Here is a 20464-nt window from a genome sequence, read left to right on the forward strand (position 1 = left end):
CAATACGATATGCGAACCCCCTGACGTGTACCTTCAAAGAGCGGACCTGTACAATTTACAATGTATACATCTGCGAGAATTCAGGGCATGATGGGCATTGTTTGTTGAGAATTGTTTAATTGTATCCATTAAATGCAGCTTCTTTCTTTCCACTCCTGATCACATACTGTAAATCTGTGCCTTGAAATTATGGTACAGTCATGCCACACCAAAGGCTTGTCAATTATGTCACTACAATTACGCATAATCTGCTGAACCACGTTTATATCGCGCAAGTATTCAAAATTAACATATCTATATTTGTACTTTTGTAGGCCTATTTCTGAAAATCTGCTTAAAACGGACCGCTTCAGTGAAAGCAATTCCTAGCTTGCAGCACCCAGAAGTGAACAGATGGCGACCCGGAAGGTCTGAAGTAACTCCGACTGAAGACAAGCAAAAATAACCTTTTATCAAATATAATAAAATCTACAATCGAGGTGTCAGGTTTGTATACATTTGTTTCCCGATTATATTCTGCGTGGCATTCTAAAAACGTTCGGCTGCCTCAATGCTATTTTGAAAGCAGTTATTGCTACCATTTCAGTCGTCAAAAAGTTACAAAAATAAATAATACTAGTGTATTACCAATCCATTTTTGAATATGGCAACATTCTAGTTCTATTATGAATGTAGCAAAAATAATTCGCCAGATGAAATGCAGTTATGCTTGCTACTTCGGGAATAAATTGTGGATTTGGATAGCGAACAGTTACCGTAACGCATTGCATTTTGCAATGCATGCTTTGTTGTGGGAAGTGTCTTATTTTTTTTTATTCCTCGAGCCGGGCTATTCAAACCTGTACATCTAAGTAAACAATCATTCGAACACTTAATACAAATAAACGGATGACACATTTGCATGCATCGAGTCTCGTTTTTAATTGTGGGATCTGTAAATGTGGGATCTGCAGAATATGGCGTCCCGACCTTACAAAAATAAGACAGGCTGCCATTTTTGTTTTCCTTTTGTCTGAAATGTTTTAATAAAACTGTCTGAGAATGTGGGAGAGGCATTGGAGCGAGGCACAAGCTAAGGGGATTGGAGTTGCTCTGCAGTCAAAATGCACTTTATTGGATGTTTTTATGTGTTTGCATTTTAGGTTCTAAAGGTCTTTTTTTAATCTGGAAATAAACGCTGATTTACCGATAGAATAAAGGACAAGTTAAGTAACTTTTGTTTTAGTCTACAAGTCTGGACCATCCTCAAGTGATGTGTCATCCCTTGTTATATCCTAATAATAGATCACTTTGTTTTGAGAAAATAATTTATAGAGCAAATAATAGCCTATATTATATTACTGCAAATGTGATGTTGGGCTAATGTTACACGATTTATTTACTAATTTGCCGCTAATTGTCAGAAGATTGATAGCCTGCAGCCTATTCTTTTTAATGTCCTTAAAAACACGACCAGCCCTATACGTTTATATAGGCAACAGTGGTCGAATAGTTTTCTTAGTACATCTGACTGTCTTGACAGCAATAGACAAAATGTTGAGTGCGAAACAGGAGTATTTGCGGTTTTACTGCGTCACACAACGATACATTCAGATTGATTTCATCAGTGTTGCGGGTTTATTATAGACACGTTTATTTCAGACGGCGGTTCTCAATCTCACCAGATGTTTTCAGCATGCATCCATTTCTGCTATGACTCAAATAGCTTATAAACTGATCCACCGTGGCTATTTCACTAATGCAAAATATTGTAATATTTCAATTGAAGACATTGCTTCCTCAATACAATTGAAATGTTTCAACATAGCATACTGGAAAAAGGGTTTTTGAACAACGGTGTGTATGATTAGTTATGAGACTTCTAACAAAAGAAAAAGTAATATTGCTCTATTTGAGTGGCAAATTAAGCACTACGTATACATAATATAAATCAAGTGATATTTGCATGTGAAAAGGTCATGGGATACATTTGCTCCATTGTTGTTAAACATTTTGTTGTTCCACACTTTGATGATAGGCATATCTTCAAGTGGCTCAGACAATAACAGGAGTGAAGTGTGTTTCATTTCCCAACATTGATCCTGGGTTCCCACAGTTCCCACCTCTGTTGGATTTTACTCCAGCTGAGTATCAATTAGAAACATCGTACATCAGATTGGCAACCTACCATCTGAAAAACACTCGTAATCACCTATCCTCTCTGCAGGTTTAGTTACCTGGAATAGTTAAAATAATCAATTGGATGAAATCTTACTGTATTGCTAATGCCAATTAGATTGCATACACAGTAGGTCCTCAGGACATTCTAGGGACTGACTACTTTTTATAGATCTTGCATCTGGATTAGATCCAGGGCTCGGTTCTCCACCATGTCCCTGTTATCCCTGAAATAACCTCAGAAAGTCAGTTTAGTGTCCAATGACGTGATCAACCATCATACTGTACATAAGAGGAACTGATCTAGACAAAGTCAAGTTACAAAATATGTTGGTAATACCATGATAACAGGATACAGTCTTCAAGGGGTAGCCATGGCAAATAATAGTTTTTTCCAGTCTGATCAGATAGTTGAATATAGCAGTTATGCCTGTTGTAGGCTGGATGTCCATTGAGCCAATGGTTTACAAAAGAATGGCTGAGAAGAATCCCCATACAGTCACCAACAGGCAGGATGCCCTACACTTTGTGTATTTGAAATGGACAAAGGTCTCTCTACTTTAATATAGTTTGACACTACTCTCTGTCGCCGGAGAAGATGGCTGGTTGTCATCACCAACGTCAAACATGGCATATCAAAGACTGAGCTGTCATATGGTGGAGATAATCAACTCAAGTTTATATTCAGCTGAAGCCCAGTAACTCCAGGAAGTGAAACGGACACCCGTCGGCATCATTAGGGAAATATTTTCTTGGTTTAGGTTCATACGCTTGGACATATTATTTTTGTTTCTTTTGGCTCATGCAAATGGACTGTGCTACGCTGCTAAGTCAGACATCAGAATGGTGGTCTGTGCCAAATCACGCAATATGTCATGAAAAAATTATAAGGCTTGAAAAACGAAGCAATGGAAAGAAAGACCCCCCACAGATCTCAGACAGCTATGAGTGAGCAGCAGGCTCTACCATGGGACAAAGAGAAGCAATGCTCTTTCCCCCAAATACTTCCAAATTGGACCTTTGCATTTAGAGATATTGGAATGAAAATCAATGACATACACTCTAAATGGAACATCAGGAAGTGGGGATGAGGGATATTTTGTCCCCTGTGAAAATATCAACATTCTCATAGACACTGTAGGCTACCGAAAGACCATATATTTTTCAAACACCTCAACTATTTATGCAATTCTATCTTCAATCACAAGATGTTATAGGAAACTGCCTAAATGTCTCTATATAGTTTTTGGACTAGCTCATAAGACTGTATGAAAAACATATTATGCAACCTGTCTGACTCCATCTAGACTCGGGCCCCCCATCACATAAGCTGGCTTTCATAAAGCAAACTCATTTCTTTGGCTGACCTGTCATCATTTGAGATATAATTTATGTCCTGTTCATGATGTATTTGGAGGAGAGAGACAAAGTGCTTATCCTGTTTCCCATGAGACTAGCTGATGACCCCATGGTTTGGTTGACATAGAGGAGGATGGACAGTAGTTCAGCTCTGAGCTGCTTACGGTCTCTGTATTTTTATAAACATTTCTGCTTTCTCAGATAGCAGCTTTCAAGTGTTCCTTAACAAGCTATAGCCTATCATGTTATGTGATTGTGTTTTCTTCGGGGAGATGTCCATCATTCAGTGTGGTGGTTCAAGACCCTGCTGACGAGCTGACAGAGAGAGAATAAAGGCCTCCTGGGTAATTCCTAGGAGACGATCCCTGTGACTCACAAGCTTTCTCTTCTTTGAATAATTTCTTGCTGAATTGAATCCTCTGCAAATTTTCAGCTGTCTGTGGGCAACTTTAGAAAGTTGTGACTCAGAACAGTGTGAGGAGGACGTTTTATACTTAGCTACAGTGCGTGTGGAAACAAACTTTTGTCATGGATATGGTGAAGGAAGAGAATGGGAGGAAGTTAGAAAGTAATTCCATTTACTTTGAAATCGGGAGGCTTGAATACAACACATTTACAAACATAAGCTCAGTATTTGGCATGTGGCTAAATGGCAAGTATTAACTATATAAGTCTATTGGAACTTATGAACTCATAAATGCTGAAAACATTTGCGTTAATTGTATGATGCTGAATAAACTGTTGTTGTAGAGCGGCAGGTAGCCTAGCGGCTGGTATCCTAACTGCAAGCTAGTGGCAGGTAGTCTAGTGGCAGGTAGCTTAGCGGCAGGTATCCTAGCGGCAGGCTAGTGGCAGGTAGTCTAGTGACAGGAAGCTTAGCGGCAGGTAGCCTAGCTGTTAGAGCGTTGGGCCAATAACCGAAAGGTCGCTGGTTTGAATACCCGAGCCGAAAAAGTGAAAAATCTGTCGGTGCCCTTGAGCAAGGCACTTAGCCCTAATTTGCTCCAGGGGCGCCGTACTACTACGACTGACCTTGTAAAACCACACGTTTCACTGCACAATAAAAACATTTAATTTTTTGTGCAGAATATCATTTTTTATTTGGTTTGTTTTTCATAGAATGGCTGAACCTCGTTTTAATAATCCCTACTTCTGGCCTCCACCCCCCACCATGCCTGGGCAGGTGAGTACTAACTGTAGACTTTACCCTCTAACATTCAACAACAGGATTGTTAGTGTACAAGAGGATGAAGAAGAAGATGACAGTGGGCAGTAGATTGGGAAGATTTTAAATTATTATTCTAGGCAGTGTAACATTGAGACCCATGAGCAATGAGAGGTATTTTGCCTGCTTGATTGTCATGCACATTTCCATGTAAAGTACACACTATTTTTACAGATCACCTGAAGAGAGGACATAAATTATTGTAAATGTTCTTAGGTTACATTGTTCAAGTTATTTCCCTTTGAGTCCATTGGAGGGAGCCAAAGCAACACAATTGTAAGCCCCCTCAAAGATGTTAGAGGAACTGAACCGAAAAATCTACTTCTCTGGTTGTGAACGGCCTATGTGGCCGTAGCAGTCATAAACATCAATTATAGTCCCAAAATTGACTGACAAGCATAAGTAGGATAACTTTGGTCACAGTCAGTATTTTCCAAAATAAGAATGTCTGAGATTTAACTGACTGTTCTCTTGTCTCTGTGTTGTCTACCTGCTGTCAGATGGATAATATTGTGTTGATCAACAAGATCAAGGAACAGCTGATGGCTGAGAAGATCAGACCACCCCACCTGCCGCCTTCCACAGTTCCCTCCCCTCAGCAACGACTGGGGAATCCTACACAGACAGGAGGTGGGCAGCAAGTCCAGATGTCAGTTCAGAAACTGCAGCAGATGCAACAAGGTCTCCATGTCCACAGCTCGTCCCAGCCAGACATTGCCCTGCACACCCGGACGGCCTCCAGCTCAGTCGCAGGTACGCTGACAGCACCCACCTCACCAGGCCAGACTCCATTGTCAATGACCACCATTGACCACCACCCCTCACTCAGTTAGTGATGTGCAAGAAATTCACCCATTCTCAGAGGTGGTTCACATCAGAATGCATCTCTACTGAATGTCATGCGATCACTCTCCCTCCCATCTTCCTCTGTCTCATCAAATGATTGGCACACATCCCATCACTTTTTGTAAATTGTACAGTGCCTTGCGAAAGTATTCGGCCCCCTTGAACTTTGCGACCTTTTGCCACATTTCAGGCTTCAAACATAAAGATATAAAACTGTATTTTTTTGTGAAGAATCAACAATAAGTGGGACACAATCATGAAGTGGAACAACATTTATTGGATATTTCAAACTTTTTTAACAAATCAAAAACTGAAAAATTGGGCGTGCAAAATTATTCAGCCCCTTTACTTTCAGTGCAGCAAACTCTCTCCAGAAGTTCAGTGAGGATCTCTGAATGATCCAATGTTGACCTAAATGACTAATGATGATAAATACAATCCACCTGTGTGTAATCAAGTCTCCGTATAAATGCACCTGCACTGTGATAGTCTCAGAGGTCCGTTAAAAGCGCAGAGAGCATCATGAAGAACAAGGAACACACCAGGCAGTTCCGAGATACTGTTGTGAAGAAGTGTAAAGCCGGATTAGGATACAAAACGATTTCCCAAGCTTTAAACATCCCAAGGAGCACTGTGCAAGAGATAATATTGAAATGGAAGGAGTATCAGACCACTGCAAATCTACCAAGACCTGGCCGTCCCTCTAAACTTTCAGCTCATACAAGGAGAAGACTGATCAGAGATGCAGCCAAGAGGCCCATGATCACTCTGGATGAACTGCAGAGATCTACAGCTGAGGTGGGAGACTCTGTCCATAGGACAACAATCAGTCGTATATTGCACAAATTAGGCCTTTATGGAAGAGTGGCAAGAAGAAAGCCATTTCTTAAAGATATCCATAAAAAGTGTCGTTTAAAGTTTGCCACAAGCCACCTGAGAGACACACCAAACATGTGGAAGAAGGTGCTCTGGTCAGATGAAACCAAAATTGAACTTTTTGGCAACAATGCAAAACGTTATGTTTGGCATAAAAGCAACACAGCTCATCACTCTGAACACACCATCCCCACTGTCAAACATGGTGGTGGCAGCATCATGGTTTGGGCCTGCTTTTCTTCAGCAGGGACAGGGAAGATGGTTAAAATTGATGGGAAGATGGATGGAGCCAAATACAGGACCATTCTGGAAGAAAACCTGAAGGAGTCTGCAAAAGACCTGAGACTGGGACGGAAGCCTGAAATGTGGCAAAAGGTCGCAAAGTTCAAGGGGGCCGAATACTTTCGCAAGGCACTGTATCTTGTAATTACTGTAATACTTATATTTTTTTATCCTTGATGGATGGATAGATAAGGAAAATTGTTATTGAGTCTTGTGAGCCAAGGCTTTATATTTCCTGTAAAAGCATTTCTGGTAAATTATGTGCATTTTCTGCACATCTCTAACAGGACGTATTCTTGGTGATGTAAATTTGAATCTGGACGATAAGACGGCTATAAAAGCAAGAGGATTGTGGGAAGACTGGCATTTGCGTCAAATCATTGACCAACCCTCTAGAACGAATCACCTATCAGGTAATGACATTGTTTTGACATTTGTGCCTCCTGGCACATACACGGAAAGAGAGGCTGACTTCCACAGCCTTTTTCCAGAATCCCGTACTATTGGCCTGTAGACTAATCCAGGCTTCTCAAAATGTGACATGACTTTTGGCTTACCGGTGTGATTTCAAAGTACTTCAGCCAAGGAGCAGGCACAAAGAGTATTCCTATGTTGAGCGACTAACTAAAAGGGAACATGTCAAGAAATAATTTTCTCTGAAAAAGTCTGCGTAATTAAAAAAGTATGTGGACACCTGCTGGTCAAACGTTCTAGAATCATGGGCATTAATATGGAGTTGGTCCCCCTTTGCTGCTATAAAACAGCCTCCACTCCTCTGGGAAGGCTTTCCAAATTATGTTGGAACATTTCTGCGGGGACTTGTTTCCATTCAGCCAAAATAGCATTAGTGAGGTTGGGCACTGATGTTGGGCGATTAGGCCTGGCTCGCAGTCAGTGTTCCAATTCATCCCAAAGGTGTTCGATGGGGTTGAGGTCAGGGCTCTGTGCAGGCCAGTCAGTTTCTTCCACACTGATCTCGACAAACCATTCCTGTATGTGTAACGGATGTGAAACGGCTAGCTTAGTTAGCGGTGGTGCGCGCTAAATAGCGTTTCAATCGGTGACGTCACTTGCTCTGAGACCTTGAAGTAGTGTTTCCCCTTGCTCTGCAAGGGTCGCGGCTTTTGTGGAGCGATGGGTAACGATGCTTCGTGGGTGACTGTTGTTGATGTGTTCAGAGGGTCCCGGGTTCGCGCCTGGGTATGGGTGAGGGGACGGTCTAAAGTTATACTGTTACATATGGACTGCACTTTGTGCACGGGGGCATTGCCATTTTTTATTTTTTTTAGTTTTTATTTCACCTTTATTTAACCAGGTAGGCCAGTTGAGAACACCTTTATTTAACCAGGTAGGCTAGTTGAGAACACCTTTATTTAACCAGGTAGGCTAGTTGAGAACACCTTTATTTAACCAGGTAGGCTAGTTGAGAACACCTTTATTTAACCAGGTAGGCTAGTTGAGAACAAGTTCTCATTTGCAACTGCGACCTGGCCAAGATAAAGCATAGCAGTATGAGCAGACAACACAGAGTTACACATGGAGTAAACAATTAACAAGTCAATAACACAGTAGAAAACAAAGGGGGAGTCTATATACAATGTGTGCAAAAGGCATGAGGAGGTAGGCGAATAATTACAATTTTGCAGATTAACACTGGAGTATAAATGATCAGATGGTCATGTACAGGTAGAGATATTGGTGTGCAAAAGAGCAGAAAAGTAAATAAATAAAAACAGTATGGGGATGAGGTAGGTGAAAATGGGTGGGCTATTTACCAATAGACTATGTACAGCTGCAGCGATCGGTTAGCTGCTCAGATAGCAGATGTTTGAAGTTGGTGAGGGAGATAAAAGTCTCCAACTTCAGCAATTTTTGCAATTCGTTCCAGTCACAGGCAGCAGAGTACTGGAACGAAAGGCGGCCAAATGAGGTGTTGGCTTTAGGGATGATCAGTGAGATACACCTGCTGGAGCGCGTGCTACGGAAGGGTGTTGCCATCGTGACCAGTGTGCTGAGATAAGGCGGAGCTTTACCTAGCATGGACTTGTAGATGACCTGGAGCCAGTGGGTCTGGCGACGAATATGTAGCGAGGGCCAGCCATGCTGAAACAAGAAAGAGCCTTCCCCAAACTGTTGCCACAAAGTTGGAAGCACAGAATCATCTAGTATGTCATTGTTTTTTATTGATTTCACCTTTTTTTAACCAGGACGGCCAGTTGAGAACAAGTTCTCATTTACAACTGCAACCTGGCCAGGATAAAGCAAAGCAGTGCAACAAAAAACAACAACACAGTGTTACACATGGAATAAACAAAAGTACAGTCTATAACACAATATAAAAATCTACATACAGTGTGTGCAAATGGAGTAAGGAGGTAAGGCAATAACTAGGCCATAGTAGTGAAGTAATTTCAATTTAGCAAATTAACACTGGAGTGATAGATGTGCAAGTAGAAATACTGGTGTGTAAAAAAACAATATGGGGATGAGGTAGGTAGATTGGATGGGCTATTTACATATGGGCTGTGTACAGTTGCAGCGGTCGGTAAGCTGCTCAGATAGCTGATGCTTAAAATTTGTGAGGGAGATAGAAGTCTCCAACTTCAGCAATTTTTGCAATTCGTTCCAGTCACTGGCAGCAGAGAACTGGAAGTAAAGGCATCCAAAGTGGGTGTTGGCTTTGGAGATGACCAGTGAGATATACCTGCTGGAGCGTGTGCTACGGGTGGGTGTTGTTATGGTGACCAGTGAGCTGAGATAAGGCGGAGCTTTACCTCGCAAAGACTTATAGATGACCTGGAGCCAGTGGGTTTGGCGAGAGCATACAGGTCGCAGTGGTGGCTGATATGGAGCTTTGGTGACAAAACGGATGGCACTGTGATAGACTGCATCCAGTTTGCTGGGTAGAGTGTTGGAGGCTATTTTGTAAATGACATCGCCGAAGTCGAGGATTGGTAGGATAGTCAGTTCTTACGCGGCTGTTTGGCAGCCTGATTGAAGGAAGCTTTGTTGCGAAATAGGAAGCCAATTCTAGATTTAATTTTGGATTGGAGATGCTTAATATGAGTTTGGAAGGAGAGTTTACAGTTTAGACAGACACTTAGAATATGTGGACAACTACAAATACCTAAGTCAGAACCGTCCAGAGTAGTGATTCTAGTCGGGCAGGCGGGTGAGGGCAGTGATCGGTTGAAGAGCATGCATTTAGTTTTACTAGCATTTAAGAGCAGTTGGAGGCCACGGAAGGAGTGTTGTATGGCATTGAAGCTCGTTTGGAGGTTTGTCAACAGTGTCCAAAGAAGGGCCAGATGTATACAGAATGGTGTCGTCTGCATAGAGGTGGATCAAGGAATCACCCGCAGCAAGAGCGACATCATTGATATATACAGAGAAAAGAGTCGGCCCGAGAATTGAACCCTGTGGCACCCCCATAGAGACTGCCAGAGGTCCGGACAACAGGCCCTCCGATTTGACACACTGAACTCTATCTGAGAAGTAGTTGGTGAACCAGGCGAGGCATTCATTTGAGAAACCAAGTCTGTTGAGTCTGCAGATAAGAATGCAGTGATTGACAGAGTCAAAAGCCTTGGCCAGGTCGATGAAGACGGCTGCACAGTACTGTCTTTTATGGATGGCGGTTATATTGTTTAGTACCTTGAGCGTGGCTGAGGTGCACCCGTGACCAGCTCGGAAACCGGATTGCACAGCGAAGAAGGTACGGTGGGATTCCAAATGGTCTGTGATCTGTTTGTTAACTTGGCCATTTTATCCTGTCGCGTTGTTTTCCCTTCACTGGAACTAAGGGGCCTAGCTCAAACCATGAAAACAGCCCCAGACCATTATTGCTCCTCCACCAAACTTTACAGTTGGCACTTTGCATTGGGGCAGGTAGCATTCTCCTGGCATCCACCAAACCCAGATTCGTCCATCTGACTGCCAGATGGTGAAGCGTGATTCATCACTCCAGAGAATGCATTTTCCCTGCTCAAGAGTCCAATGGCGGCGAGCTTTACACCACTCCAGCCGACACTTGGCATTGAGCATTGTTGATCTTAGGTTTGTGTGCGGCTTCTCTGCCATGGAAACCCATTACATGAAGCTCCCAGGCAGTTTGGAACTCGGTAGTGAGTGTTGGAACCGAGGACAGACAATTGTTACGCGATACGCGCTTCAGCACTCGGCAGTTCCCTTCTGTGAGCTTGTGTAGCTTACCACTTCGCGGCTGAGCTGTTGTTGCTGTTAGACGTTTCCACTTCACAATAACAGCACTTACAGTTGACAGAGGCAGCTCTAGCAGGGAAGAAATTTGACGAACTGACTTGTTGGAAAGGTGGCATCCTATGACGGTGCCCCATTGAAAGTCACTGAGCTCTTCAGTAAGGCCAACATACTGCCAATGTTTGTCCATGGAGATAGCATGGCTGTGTGCTCGATTTTTATACACCGGTCAGCAACTGGTGTGGCTGAAATAGCCGAATATACTAATTTGAAGGGGTGTCCACATACTTTTGTGTATATATAGTGTATATATTCAGTCTTGCATTACAGTTCTGTTAAATCTTGTTTGGAAGTCATTTTCACCTCTTGACTTGCCAGGTCTGGCACTTTCCTCTCGAACTGGCAACCATAACACCTCCATCACTCTGACCACACCCACCTCCAACAGCCAGAGCCGGCTAGGCGGAGCCCTCTCGCCTCATCATGTCCTCTCCAGCTTGGCCAGTGGCCCTGGGAGGGAGCAAATCAAAAGTAACGGGGGCCTTGCTGGACTGCTGGGGCCCCCTCCCAAGATGGAGGGGCGAGGGCGTAAGAAGATAAAAGCAGAGAACAGTGGTGGCCCTCTGTTGGTGGTGCCTTACCCAATCCTCGCTTCAGGCAACGACCAATCCTGCCACACCATCATCCCCAAAGAGGGCAAATGCTACAGGCATGAGCACACATTACACTTTTATAGACTGCTACATGTTGATTTCACTCCAAATGTCTTACTGTCATATTGATTGCTTACGGTGTGTTTCGTGTGTGTGTTTGCACAGGTGTAAATTGTGCCCACTGACCTTCTTCTCCAAGTCAGACATGCAGATGCACTCCAAGTCTCACACAGAGGTCAAGCCGCACAAGTGTCCCTACTGCTCCAAATCTTTCACCAACGCATCCTACCTGGCCCAGCACCTCCGCATTCACCTGGGTGTCAAACCTTATCACTGCTCTTACTGCGAGAAATGCTTCCGCCAGCTCTCCCACCTGCAGCAGCACACAAGGTCAAATCTTATTTGATCACAAGTTTGATAGTGTTTTCATGTACCCTATAAAGATCTTTATAGGTGCTCTACCAAGAACACCAAAAAGGAAAATAAGTCGTATAGTGTGGTGATGATGTATCTTTCCCAGAATCCTAACGCTTGAAGGGATAGATTCTATCTACCTGACACCTGCAGTTGTTTTGGCGGTGTCGGAACTGTGTTAGAGCTGTCATGCACTGAGTCGCATGAAGATACATCCTATGCAGTCTTGATTATAAGATGGCACAGGAATGTGAGTTGTAATCTACACCTCTAAGGCTGATAGAAACCATTATTTTCTTTAATGATTTTCAATTGGAATGTCATTATTTCTATATTGCCTACACTTTCTCATTCTGAACAAACGTGAGTGGGACTCACCGATTTGACTGCTCCAACACAGTTACACCTCCGACACGCCACATCATCAGCTACGGCCGGTTAATGGCTTGATCTGATTGAATCTAGGCCTACGTTTATTTACCCTAGTGTTATTTGCCTTTATAGATTATATCAAAAAGGAAGTGAAGTATCTTAGAGAGGGAGAGGGAGAGGGAGAGAGAGAGAAAATAAAATATCCGGCCTGCTGCCCTATGTCGACATGTGTGCCGGATGCTGCAGCCTCATTTACTATATATACACACTATATCTTTTACAGAATTCACACTGGGGATCGGCCCTATAAATGTGCCCATCCAGGTTGTGCAAAAGCCTTCACCCAGCTCTCCAATCTGCAGGTATTTTCAGTTAAACTCATGCTCAGGTTCTACTTTTGAAGCATTGATGCTGGGTTCTTTACCGCTGTGGTTGGTATAAAATGTCTCCTAAAGTGTCACATTTGTCACAATTGGTTTTACAGTAGAGGAACACATAACATATCAAATCCACAGTCAAAGACAATGCTATTCATTCCTCATATATTTCACACACATGCTATTATATCTGAAATTATTGCCAACTTTTGTAAATAATTGTATTTTTACTGTAGTATGTTTTAGATTTTGAACATTACATATTCAGCATGATTTTCCTCCATTTGGGTCAGATGGTGGCCTGGTTTGACAGGTGTTTCCCCACCCTGAATGTCTAGACAAATACAGTACCAGTCAAAAGTTTAGAGACCTATTCATTCCAGGGTTTTTCTTTATTTTTACTATTTTATACATTGTAGAATAATAGTGAAGACATCAAAACTATGAAATAACACAAATGGAATCATGTAGTAACCAAAAAAGTTTTAAACAAATCCAAATCTATTTTATATTTATCATGGCTCAGGTTAAGACCCAGATGCAGACACAAGAGGCAGATAGTTCTAGTCTCAGAACTTATTATAAACTCAGCAAACAAAGAAACATCCCTTTTTCAGGACCCTGTCTTTCAAAGGTAATTCGTAAAAATCCAAATAACTTCACAGATCTTCATTGTAAAGGGTGAGTACTGTGAGACACATAAGACAGCGCTACAGGGAGACAGGACGGACAGCTGATCGTCCTCGCAGTAGCAGACCACATGTCGCAACACCTGCACAGGATCGGTACATCTGAACATAACACCTGCGGGACAGGTACAGGATGGCAACAACAACTGCCCGAGTTACACCAGGAACGCAAAATCCCTCCATCAGTGATCAGACTGTCAACAATAGGCTGAGAGAGGCTGGTTGAGGGATTGTAGGCTTGTTGTAAGGCAGGTCCTCACCAGACATCACCGGCAACAATGTCGCCTATGGACACAAACCCACCATCGCTGGACCAGACAGAACTGGCAAAAAGTACTCTTCACTGACAAGTCACTGTTTTGTCTCACCAGGGGTGATGGTCGGATTCGCGTTTATCTTCGAAGGAATGAGCGTTACTCCGAGGCCTGTACTCTGGAGCGGGATCTATTTGGAGGTGGAGGGTCCGTCATGGTCTGGGGCGGTGGGTCACAGCATCATCGGACTGAGCTTGTTGTCATTGCAGGCAATCTGAATGCTGTTCGTTACAGGGAAGACATCCTCCTCCCTCATTTAGTACCCTTCCTGCAGGCTCATCCTGACATGACACTCCAGCATGACAATGCCACCAGCCATACTGCTCATTCTGTGCGTGATTTCCTGCAAGACAGGAATGTCAGTGTTCTGCCATGGTCAGCGAAGAGCCCGGATCTCAATCCCATTGAGCACATCTGGGACCTGTTGGATCGGAGAGTGAGGGCTAGGGCCATTCCCCCAGAAATGTCTGGGAACTTGCAGGTGTCTTGGTGGAAGAGTGGAGTAACATCTCACAGCAAGAACTGGCAAGTCTGGTGCAGTCCATGAGGAGATGCACTGCAGTACTTAATGCAGCTGATGGCCACACCAGATACTGACTGTTACTTTTGAATTGACCCCCCTTTGTTCAGGGACACATTATTCCATTTCTGTTAGTCACATGTCTGTGGAACTTGTTCAGTTTATGACTCCGTTGTTGAATCTTGTTATGTTCATACAAATATTTACACATGTCAAGTTTGCTGAAAATAAACGCAGTTGACAGTGAGAGGATGTTTCTTTTTTTTGCTGAGTTTAGTGCATGCAAGGTGCATGCAAAAGGTAAGTCGAGGCAGGCAAAGGGTCGTAATCCAAATCAGAGTCAGGCAGGTACAGGACGGCGGGCAAGATCAGGGTCAGGACAGGCAGAAAGGTCAGAACTGGCAAGACTAAGACAAACTGACGGGACAAGATGAATTGTCAACAGACAAAACAGAAAATGCAGGTATAAATACACAGGTGATAATCAGGGGAGATGCGAGACATCTGGTGCGGCGTGGAGACAAACACAAAGACAGGTGAAACAGATCAGGGTGTGACAATATTTGAGATAGCCATTCTTTTCCTTGATGACAGCTTTGCACATTCTTGGCATTCTCTCAACCAGCTTCGTGAGGTAGTCACATGGAATGCATTTCAATTAACAGGTATGCCTTATTAAAAGTACATTTGTGGAATTATTTCCTTAATGCGTTTGAGCCAATCAGTTGTGTTGTGACAAGGTAGGGATGGTATGCAGAATATAGCCCTATTTGGTAAAAGACCCAAGTCCATATTATGGCACTTTGAAGAAGCTAAAATCTAAAATATATTTTGATTTGTTCAACACTTTTTTGGTTACTACATGATTGCATGTGTTATTTCATAGTTTTGATGTCTTCACTATTATTCTACAGTGTAAAAAATAGTAAAAAATAAAGAAAAACCCTTGAATGAGTCGCTGTGTCCAAACTTTTGACTGGTACTGTAGGTCTGTGAATAATTGTATTAGGTAATCTCTGTGTCCGTCTCTTTCCCTGCCCCAGTCTCACCAGAGACAGCACAACAAAGACAAGCCCTACAAGTGTCCAAACTGCTACCGTGCCTACTCGGACTCAGCCTCATTGCAGATTCACTTGTCTGTGCATGCCATCAAAAACGCCAAGGCCTACTGCTGCAGCATGTGTGGCAGAGCCTACACCTCAGTGAGTAGGCTATAGTGCAGCATGAGCTGATGTTTTCACAGGATGTGAGAAACCATGCAACGCTGTTTGCAATTGACTGTTCTTTGTTTCCTCATTCTCAGGCAATAAGAGTGAGCCAATGTTGTCAGATCATCACTCAACAATGTCGCTTTAGTGAAGCATGTATACCTCTTTGTCTACTGAGCCTCGGTGTTGACTGAACCCTTCTTTGTTTGTCTTCAGGAGACCTACCTTATGAAGCACATGTCTAAACACATGGTGGTGGAACACCTGGTGAGCCATCACTCTCCACAGAGGACAGGGTCTCCTAATATCCCCATACGGATCTCCCTCATCTGAGCAATTCACCTTGACACCCTACCCCTGACCCTCATGGAGGAACCCCCTGTAAGGTCACCCCTCCACTTTAGCGTAATCAATCCTAGATATGGGCTTTTATTTGTTTGTTTTCCCCTATGCGGGTTCCAAAAATGTGCCAGACTGTATTTGTACCTTTTCAAAAGACGCCAGACTCTTTTTATTTATTTTTTGTATTTTGTGGTTGGGGAATGTTTGGGACATCCAAAAATGATTTTACAGCACTTTCAGGCCTCATGGTAGAGTAAAAACCTTTTTGGCCTATGCTAAGACAATAAAAAGCATTGCTCCAGGCAGCTAAAAACATTCACCCTAGGTGTTATAAAGCATTAAAGGACCACTTTTTTGATATTGTTATTCTCCCTTTACTCTTTGCAAAAGTATATTTGCATTGGAAACATTTGTCTTCCTTTTAGTTAGTCCAAGAAGATGAATAGCTAAATCATTTATTCAAGCATTTTTTGTACCAATCCTAATGTCAATGTTTGCATCATTTTGTTACTTAAAAAGAAAATGTTCTCAAGTAAGTTATCACATTTAAGTATGTCTTTTAGACAACAATGCACACAAAATACTTTCCATTTGGAGGGTCAATACCTTTGTGTTATTGTTGTAGTTGTATTTTTCATCTTGTTATTGTCCATGGTATTTAAAAGGAAACTGTTCAAGGCTATCCTGAAGAGCACTAAAATATATATTTTGAATCTGATGCTGATATTTGTAGAAACTGCCATGTTTTGGTTTGCTGAATTGATAAGCACTGCCATGTATTGAAGAAATGAAATGGTCCATTATGGAACTGACATACAGTGCATTCGGAAATGATTCAGACCCCTTCCCCTTTTCTACATTTTGTTACGTTACAGCCTTTTCAGCCAATACCCTATACCCTAATGACAAAGCGGAAAAAGGCTTTTAGAAATTTTAGCAACTGTATTACAAATAAAAATTATTCAGACTCTCTGCTATGAGATTCGAAATTGAGCTCAAGTGCATCCTGTTTCCATTGATCATCCTTGATGTTTCTACAACTTGATTGGAGTACACCTGTGGTAAATTAAATTGATTGGACATGATTTGGAAAGGCAGACACCTGTCTATATAAGGTGCCACAGTTGACAGTGCATGTCAAAGCAAAAACCAAGCCAATGAGGTCAAAGGAATTGTCTGTAGAGCTCTGAGACAGGATTGTGTCGAGGAACAGATCTGGGAAAGGGTACCAAAAAATTTCTGCAGCGTTGAAGGTCCAAGAACACAATGGCCTCCATCATTGTTAAATGTAAGGAGTCTGGAACCACCAAGACTCTTCCTAGAGCTGGCTGCTGGATAAACTGAGCAATCGGAGGATAAGGGCCTTGATCAGGGAGGTGACCAAGAACACGATGGCCACTGACAGAGCTCCAGAGTTCCTCTGTGGAAATGGGAGAACCTTCCAGAAGGACAACCATCTCTGCAGCACTCCACCAATCAGGCCTTTATGGTAGAGTCGCCAGACAGACGCCACTCCTCAGTAAAAGGCACATGACAGCCCGCTAAGAGTTAGAATCAGACCATGAGAAACAAGATTCTCTGTTCTAGTTAAATCTTGGTTTCATTATTTGGCCTGAATGCCAAGCGTCACGTCTGGAGGAAACCTGGCAACATCCCTACAGTGAAGCATGGTGGTGGCAGCATCATGCTGTGGGAATATTTTTCAGCGGCATGGATTGGGAGACTAGTCAGGATCAAGGGAAAGATGAACAGAGCAAAGTACAGAAACATCCTTGATGAAAACCTGCTCCAGAGTGCTCACCTTCTAACAGGACAACGACCCTAAGCACACATTCAAGACAACGCAGGACTGGCTTCAGGACAAGTCTCTGAATGTCCTTCAGTGCCCAGACTTGAATCCGATTGATCTTTGTAGAGACCTGAAAATAGCTGTGCAGTGACGCTTCCATCCAACCTGACAGAGCTTGAGAGGCTCTGCAGAGAAGAATGGGAGAAACTCCCCAAGTACAGGTTTGCCAAGCTTGCAGCGTCATACACAAGAAGACTTGAGGCTGTAATCGCTGCCAAAGGTGCTTCAACAAAGTACTGGGTAAAGAGACTTGAGTTCTTATGTAAATGTCATATTTCAGTTTTTATTTTAGTACATTTGCACACATTTCTAAACGTTTTACTTTGTCATTATGTGGTATTGTGTGTAGATTGATGGAAAAAAAAAATCATTAATTTTAGAACAAGGCTGAAATGTAACAAAATATGGGGGGAAAATCAAGGGCTCTAAATACTTTCCAAATGCTCTGAACATATTTGTTGGTTCAAGCCATTCCAGTAACTGAGAGACTTTTAACAATATTTTAAAAGAAGCAGACACTCATTTTAAAAATGGAAATTTACGAAATATATGCAACATTTCAACGTGACTTGCCGGAAGAACCGCTTCACCATTTGGAATGCTGTGGTAAAGTACATGCATGAGCTCTTCCTGTGTGCTACATAGATTTGTTTACTTACATTGATGAGGGAAGGGGTATCCTCATATTTCCTTCTATTTTACCTATGAAGTAGAGATGAAAAGGCCAAATCCAAGAATGCACAGGTTTGCAACCAAATAATTGTAATCCCTAACGGTTTGAATTAGAATATATTGTCCCTGTCTGCCAGTGATGTATATGGTGTGCTATCTGGTTGAAAATGGCAGAGAAATAGCAAGGCACATTACAAAATGTGATACCTCCTGGCCTTTCATAGGTTTACAACTGTGAAACTCTGTCAAGAGCAACATGTGCTGCCTCCTCACTATCTACTGTGTTGTTGCACCTCAAAAATCACACGAGAGGATTTCGACACCAACCATTTGAGATTGTTCAGAAACTGTTTCTGTAATTAATAACAGATAGGATTATCATTCCTGAAACGTTATTATTTTTAAATATCATTTCATCTCTGAGAAATGTAGCTAATTGATTGCACTCCAACTGCCCATTTTAATTTGTGGGATTCAGATAATATAGTACCCAACATCCAATTTGGACCATACGTCTTCCTACCAATGAGTTAGACATGAGGAATCCCCCCCCCCCCCCAAAAAAAGGTAAAAAGCCATGTCAATCCCACCCCAACAACCAGTAAACAGTATAATTTTTCTTTGTTTGACAGTAGTATGAAGCTGTGGCTTGGAGTATTGCTTCTCCATACTATGTAATGTGTACCTTGTGAATCTGGTTATGTTTTTTCTCTACCTGCTCAGAGAGATGTGTAATTTGAAGTTGCATTATTTACCCAAAGGTACTGTGAAAGTACCATGTTTTGACCAATAGATGCCGCTGTTCTTACTATACTGCCACACACATCCATTTTGCTGGTCTCTTTGTGTTTATTAAATTGGTCACAACATTTCCTTTGCAACTTTGGGTTCTTAACCAATATATTTTATGAAAATAAATTCCTCCATGAAAGCAATTTGGTTTGTCCTTCTCTTAGCAACCTAATGCTTCAACCAAACTCTCCTTGAATAGTCCAACAAGTGTCTGCTCTCTTGAGAGGTCTATCTTTATGCAATTCTTATATGAAGACTTTTCCGACAACCCTAATAATGTAATGAATTGCATGGCAGTCTTATGTTTTTCAATAACATTATCAGGAAACCACTCTGTATGTATTGTGACATTTACCATTAAACTCAACACAACCAACACCAATTGCAAAACACTACACAGTTTGTGTTTGGGACTTTGAAGACCATAACATTGACACCATGAGAACTGCTGTAGCCTAATAATTTGATTGTTCACCAGAAATGGTCTAACAGTAACTCATCCATATATTTTTGAAGGTAATGAACAACACACAAAAAGCCGTTTCCTGGACACAGATTAAGAAGGACAAACTGATTTGTTTTCCTAGAGGACTGGCTTGAATTGTGAGGATGACCAAGATGTATTTTCATCAAGCCAAATATATTGATTTTCTACCCAAAATTGCTAAGGAAATGTTATGATCTATTTAATAGACACAAGAGACCAGCAACATTGATAAGAGTGTGGAGGTATAACAGGAACACAAGAGACCAGCAACATTGATAAGAGTGTGGAGGTATAGCAGGAACAGCGGCATCTAGTGGTCAAAACATGGTATTTTCACACTTTATTGTAAATAATGCAAGCGACTTCCATCACTAATTTCTCTAACATTTCACTGACATTCACAGAGTAAATGACATCGTCACAGCTTCATACTACTTGTCAAATAAAGAACTGATACTGGTTGTTGGGGTGGGATTGGCACGGGGTGTTTGTGGGCGACTTTACATTTTTTATTCCTCATGTCTTACTCAATGGTAGGAAGACGTTTGGTCCAAATTGGATTTTGGGTACTATATTTACTGAAATTAAAATAGCCAATTTGGATGCTATCAATTAGCTTAACTTCTCTAAGATTAAATTAAATCAACAAACGAATGCTTCAGGAATGCCAATCGTATCTGTTTAACTACAGAAACAATTTCAAAACAAGTCTACTGAGATTTTCTACTGAGTGATAATTTTGTACATGTATTTTGCAGCTATGTCCTGCAGGATATTATATGCCCTTTAATGGATACATAAAGAGTAAATTC

At 42.0% G+C, this 20464-nt stretch overlaps 1 protein-coding gene across 1 annotated transcript; it reads left to right on the forward strand.

Moving 5' to 3' along the window:
* The first annotated feature begins 170 nt into the window (after positions 1-170).
* LOC110494631 (zinc finger protein 362) lies at positions 171-19308 on the forward strand. Its single transcript, XM_021569868.3, has 9 exons — positions 171-486; positions 4636-4699; positions 5242-5494; positions 7033-7158; positions 11342-11672; positions 11782-12006; positions 12686-12764; positions 15346-15504; positions 15727-19308. Exons 2-9 carry the CDS (start codon positions 4637-4639, stop codon positions 15841-15843), a joined length of 1353 nt encoding a protein of 450 aa, XP_021425543.3. The 5' UTR covers positions 171-486; position 4636; the 3' UTR covers positions 15844-19308.
* Positions 19309-20464: the final 1156 nt, after the last annotated feature.

Source organism: Oncorhynchus mykiss, chromosome 17 (genome assembly GCF_057628025.1).
Source record: "Oncorhynchus mykiss isolate SJ-2025 chromosome 17, ASM5762802v1, whole genome shotgun sequence".
In the NCBI taxonomy this organism is placed as follows: domain Eukaryota; kingdom Metazoa; phylum Chordata; class Actinopteri; order Salmoniformes; family Salmonidae; genus Oncorhynchus; species Oncorhynchus mykiss.

Excerpts from the sequence above, each read along its gene's own strand:
- LOC110494631 (XM_021569868.3), top strand. The coding sequence starts at position 4,637 with ATGGCTGAACCTCGTTTTAATAATCCCTACTTCTGGCCTCCACCCCCC. Across the intron at positions 4,700-5,241 it reads CCCCCACCATGCCTGGGCAG|ATGGATAATATTGTGTTGAT; the intron begins GTGAGTACTAAC and ends ACCTGCTGTCAG. Across the intron at positions 7,159-11,341 it reads TAGAACGAATCACCTATCAG|GTCTGGCACTTTCCTCTCGA; the intron begins GTAATGACATTG and ends TTGACTTGCCAG.